This window comes from Cynoglossus semilaevis, chromosome 8 (assembly GCF_000523025.1).
Source record: "Cynoglossus semilaevis isolate Cse_v1.0 chromosome 8, Cse_v1.0, whole genome shotgun sequence".
NCBI classification, from domain to species: domain Eukaryota; kingdom Metazoa; phylum Chordata; class Actinopteri; order Pleuronectiformes; family Cynoglossidae; genus Cynoglossus; species Cynoglossus semilaevis.
Genome location: NC_024314.1, coordinates 27,263,538 through 27,269,667, shown reverse-complemented (window position 1 = coordinate 27,269,667; position 6,130 = coordinate 27,263,538). Strand labels below are relative to the sequence as shown.

The 6,130-nt window shown below is 44.5% G+C and overlaps 1 protein-coding gene across 1 annotated transcript in view; it reads left to right on the top strand.

The window, feature by feature from the left end:
* Positions 1-6,130, top strand: part of sox5 (SRY-box transcription factor 5) — a 78,361-nt gene that overhangs the window by 9,274 nt on the left and 62,957 nt on the right. Inside the window, exon 2 of the mRNA XM_025057277.1 lies at positions 2,835-3,030. Within this exon, the coding sequence (XP_024913045.1) occupies positions 2,835-3,030 (196 nt within the window). The remainder of the gene's footprint in view (positions 1-2,834; positions 3,031-6,130) is intronic.

The following is a 6,130-nucleotide window of genomic DNA, read 5'->3' as shown; positions in this document are numbered from 1 at the left end:
AGTCAGTACTAGGTTGATGAGTTAGTACTAGGTTGATGAGTCAGTACTAGTTGTTAAGTTAACACTAGTCCATAGTTTTTTCATCAAATCACTTAGTATTTGTGTCTCCAGTACTGCCTTACAAAACGTTAAGTGAAGTATCCAGTACTACCTGGATACCCGCTGAGCTCAGTTGTGTAGTACTTCAACTTCAAAGACAGACTGGAGTTTTTTTACAACTAGAGAGGAGCTGTGAACGACCTCCCCATTCAGAGATGAGGAGGAAGTGTTGGCAGAGGAGGGGTGGGGGTGGGGGGGAGGGTGAGGGGGAGGGTGGGGGTGAGGTCAGGGGTCATGGTGGCAGAGAGAGAAGAAGAAGAACGAGGAGCTGGTTAAGAGTTTTGGTGTCTTCAGATGAACCGATGAGTCGACATCACTCCCTGTGTCTGACGCATCAGCTGCGTACGTTCTGTTTTTTCCTCGCATGTGATTGGTCGGAATTTCAAATGGCGTTTACTTTACTCTCTATTTCATTGTGAGGGTCGGATGTGAACTTTTTATAAGTTTGTCCGACGAACTGATAAAACTGAAGAAGACTCTGGGACTAAGAGTGTTTTCTAGAAACCAGGTCCGTCTGTACATATAGAAATATATGCACATATATATAAAACATATGCCTTATGTATTTATATGTATATATTTGTATTAACATTATATATCTACATACAGATACAGATACATGGACCATATATACATAAATATAAACATATATATGTATGTCCATATATGTATGTACAATATATATATGCATATATGTATAAATATAAATTTTATACTGGGACTAAGAGTTGAAATGTGTTCTAGAATGTGTTCTTCTCCATCTGTACCTATAAACATACATATAAACATATATGAACATATATAACACATATATATTTATATATATATTTGTATGTACATTATACAGCTACATATATATAACACACATACATGGACCATGTATACCTACATATAAACATACAGTATATATGTCCATACATGTCTGTACAATATATATGCATATATATATATATATATATGTATAAATGAAACAGAACCAGTGAAATATAAAATGTCCTGACTTCAGAGAAGGTTGTTTTGCCACGTGGAGAAAACAAACTCAGTCCTCGGTCGGTGACTGACGCGGCCAAACCGACGATCCCTCCTCTGGTTTTTCCGATGTTTTTTTTTTTTTGAAACAGAACTTTTACTTTAGCCTCACGGAGGGCGAGAGGGTTTGAAGCCTGCGCCGTGTTTGTTGTAGCGCGTTTATGGCGTTTAAGTACAGCTGTGTACATTCCGGACACAAGAAGACCAGTGTGTCTCGGAGACAAAGGTCCTCAGTGTCCCTGGGCGGGAGGAGCGGCGGTAAACAAGCAGCGGTGATGAGAGACCTGCAGTGTCCACAGGCTCTGTTTATCAAGGTGTGTGTGTGTGTCTGTGTGTGTGTGTGTGTCTACACGCTGACTCAGTCTTCTGCCCGTGTCCTTAGAGTCTGTCCACAGTGGAGTGTCCACTTCCTGTTGTATAATCAGTGTCATTTAATGACAGTAATATATGAAGTCTTATCTCCATGGTGTTGTTGTCAAAGGTGCTGCGAAAAAAAAAAAAAAAAAAAACGCCCATTTTTCCACAAAGTTATACTGCTGAAGACGAATACATTGAAACAGCGACTCCCCCTCTGCCTCCCCCTCTGCCCCACCTCTCCCACAGATACGTGTGAGTGCTATTCAACAGACAAACAAGTTTGTTGAAAATAACTTTCTCCTTTTGTCTTTGGCTCCAGTTAAACTAACTTTTTTGATCCAACATAAACATATTATTTATTGCGTCCCTTTAGAGATGGCGTCCCCAACCACTGGTTCGGGGACCAGCATTGGGCCATAACCGCAGATTATTAATTCATTTATTTTCAATTTGTGTTCGTTCGCATTTTATTTTGAAAAAAAATAACATCCATCTCAATGTAACAATAATAGAAATTAAAGTAGATGATATCAAATATATATATATATTTTACATTATATATTTAATAATTAAATATTGGGGATGACTGCCTTTAAATTTCTTCTTTTTTTAAGGACTTTTTAAGGGGTAAAAACGTTCTCAAAATTTTTCTAAAATAAATAGTTTGCGTTGGGAGTCGAACGTCTGTTGCTGGTTTTCCACCGTCGGTCTGTTGTCCGACTCGTCGCCGTCGTCTGTGGCTCAGTGTTAGCGGCCTTTTACCCGGGGTCACAGTCACAGTGGCCTCGAGGCTGACGAGTGCGTCTGAAAGCATTCAGGCCGTTGCTAAGGACCACGCTAAGTCGATTATCACTGCGTATCGTTGTTGAACTGAACCACCAGGGGGCAATTTACCTCAGAGTTCAGATTTAGTGGTTTTTCTACCGGAACAAAACAGCGATCAGGAATGTAAACAACAACCCTAACCCTGCTACTGCTACTCCTCGCTACCTTTCCTGCAGTTCCTCTCTTGTCCACACGGTGTACCTGGTACACACAGTGTAAGACCTGAGAGTGGGTTTGAAGTTCTGGGTACTCCAAGTCTGAATGAAGAGGATACTGTGTCATGTAAAAACCTGCTGAAGGTTGTTGTAGTACAGAAAAGTACTCGTGAGTACCTGCGAGTATCCACTGTGTGCAGGAGTTCACACACACACACACACACACGCCGTGTATCATTTCTCACATGACAGCAGCGATCCACCTTACATCACATGTCGCTCTTTAAATAATGCTCACCCGCCCCCCCCTCGCCCCCCCCACTCTGTCTCTCTCCCCCTGTCTCACTTCTCCTCCTTTTCTTTTTCCAGGATGTCTTCCAAGCGACCAGCCTCTCCATATGGGGGGACAGATGGAGAGGTAACCATGGCAACCAGCAGACAGCGAGTGGCGGATGAAGAGAACGAGGGACTAGGCGGTGTCATCCACCTACCTCTGGCCTCCTACTGCAGCAAAGTGTCCCCTCGTTCGCCCCCTAACCGCATATTGGACAGCCCTCCCATCATGGTAAGGCTAGAAACTTTGTCTTCGTGCTCTAAATTCTACCGCTGCATTCAGGGAACCGGGACTGTTGTCGAGCCCCGCCCCTTATGTTGAAACACTCGCCAGCTTTTTTTTAAACTTCATTTAAAAAACTGCGATAAAATAAAATACAAATCAGATAAAAATCAAGTTTATCTGACCTGCTGCTATGACTCTGCGCCCTCCAGGGGTGACCCGCCCCTCACTTTGGGAACCATCGTCTTGAAAGTATCACAACCTGTAGTCGCCCCTCACATTGGGAACCACCGAAGTAAAGTATATTCTGATTTATTTTTCCCAATATACAGACTGTAAATATAACTGTAATATCGTCTTGAAAGTATCACAACCTGTAGAGTATTTACTCTCTGTTTCCTTTGTCTTACATTTTTACGTATTTTATACAAATATTTTACGGCTTAAAAAACAAACAAACAACAATAATAATAATTATTATTATTATTTTCACTGATAAAAACAACAATAATAATGATTTAATTTCCTACATCAACGGTGCGATTCATCAGCAGGTTCTGCCCGCGGCCCTGGTCATTGGCCGCTCGGCCTTGGACCTCCTCCATTGGCCGCGTGCCCTTGGCAGACGTTCCCATGAGGCCGTCTGCCTGTGTGTGTTTGTGAGCGTTTGATTGGCTGGAGATTGAAAGTGACCCTGAGTGCAGAGAAGCCCAGAGCAGATTAAAAAAAAAAAGAAGAAGTCAGAGGAGATTGTGGATTAGAGGGTTATTAACGAGGTGGTAGTACCTGTGGTGTACTGTAGTACTCTGTGAGTACATCATGTACTGCAGTCACCTGGTTCTACACGATCAGAGTATTTGTGTTGTTTACTTGGATGTTGAAACAATAGGAGAGAGAGCTGGACGTTACTGTGTTGGTGTGGCTCAACATAAAGGTCGCTGCACAGCTGAATGTACCGGAGCGTTTACACAGAGGGACGGTGTCTTTTTTTGGGGGGGGTGAAGACGGAGGACAGTGGAGACGGATGGAGCTCCTGTTGGTTTACTGTAGGTGCAGCGTCGTGGTGACTGACTGTGTGTGTGTGTGTGTGTGTGTGGACACACACAGGGCTTTGTGTGTTTGGCTAAAACGACTCATTCTTCATGTGTGAAACAGGCAGAAAATCATCCTTTATCTATTAAGTTGATTTTTTTTTTCACGGATCTTTTTCCACTTTTCACGTTTTTTTTTTTTTCAACTCCTGTCACACAGCAGGGGTCGCCAACGACAATATTTGTCTGTTTAACAAATCCAAACATTCAACGTCGTCCTTCCTGACTCTGACCTCTGTTCTCTGTGACACACACACACACTAACACTAACACTAACACACACATCGTCACCTCAGCGTCCTGATAACAGCGGCCGACCTTTACCCCCCCTAACCTGGTGATAAAACAATGAATTAGTGCTTAGGGGCTGTAATGGTAAGCTAATTCTGCAATTAGCGCAGCTGATTAGCCTCCGGGGGCCCCTCCCCTGGTGGACTCTGCATGTGTGGCAGTGCCGACTGTAAACCAAAGTCCTGCACACACACACACACACACACACCCACACACACACACACACACCCACACACACACACACACACCCACACACTCCCGGCCAACCGTACCTGTTGAAGGCTCATTGATTCTAACGGTTTAACCCTGAGGGGGGAGATAACAGTGACGATTGGTGGGTGATCTGTCAGGGTGAGAAGCGGGGGGGGGGCTACACAGCAAAATAGTTGATGTGGATTATTTATTTTTGCTGGTGTGCACTGACGAGGCCGGGGCTAATCTGAGAGCCTGGTTGACATGTTGTAAAAAAAAAGGGTTATTAACGAGGTGGTAGTACCTGTGGTGTACTGTAGTACTCTGTGAGTACATCATGTACTGCAGTCACCTGGTTCTACACGATCAGAGTATTTGTGTTGTTTACTTGGATGTTGAAACAATAGGAGAGAGAGCTGGACGTTACTGTGTTGGTGTGGCTCAACATAAAGGTCGCTGCACAGCTGAATGTACCGGAGCGTTTACACAGAGGGACGGTGTCTTTTTTTGGGGGGGGTGAAGACGGAGGACAGTGGAGACGGATGGAGCTCCTGTTGGTTTACTGTAGGTGCAGCGTCGTGGTGACTGACTGTGTGTGTGTGTGTGTGTGTGTGTGGACACACACAGGGCTTTGTGTGTTTGGCTAAAACGACTCATTCTTCATGTGTGAAACAGGCAGAAAATCATCCTTTATCTATTAAGTTGATTTTTTTTTTCACGGATCTTTTTCCACTTTTCACGTTTTTTTTTTTTTCAACTCCTGTCACACAGCAGGGGTCGCCAACGACAATATTTGTCTGTTTAACAAATCCAAACATTCAACGTCGTCCTTCCTGACTCTGACCTCTGTTCTCTGTGACACACACACACACTAACACTAACACTAACACACACATACACCCCTCAGCGTCCTGATAACAGCGGCCGACCTTTACCCCCCCTAACCTGGTGATAAAACAATGAATTAGTGCTTAGGGGCTGTAATGGTAAGCTAATTCTGCAATTAGCGCAGCTGATTAGCCTCCGGGGGCCCCTCCCCTGGTGGACTCTGCATGTGTGGCAGTGCCGACTGTAAACCAAAGTCCTGCACACACACACACACACACACACCCACACACACACACACACACACACACACTCCCGGCCAACCGTACCTGTTGAAGGCTCATTGATTCTAACGGTTTAACCCTGAGGGGGGAGATAACAGTGACGATTGGTGGGTGATCTGTCAGGGTGAGAAGCGGGGGGGGGGCTACACAGCAAAATAGTTGATGTGGATTATTTATTTTTGCTGGTGTGCACTGACGAGGCCGGGGCTAATCTGAGAGCCTGGTTGACATGTTGTAAAAAAAAAAAAAAAAAAAAAAAAACTTTTCAAGTTTTTCAATCCGTCCGTCGCTGACAGTCAGAGAAGAGAGGGAGGAAGAGGGGGGGGGGGGGGGGGAGAGAGTGAGAGGTGGAACAGGGGATTTACAGCACAAGCAGCGGTGTCAGTGAGGGTGTTAAACTCTCACCCCTCCTCCCCCTCCTCCCCC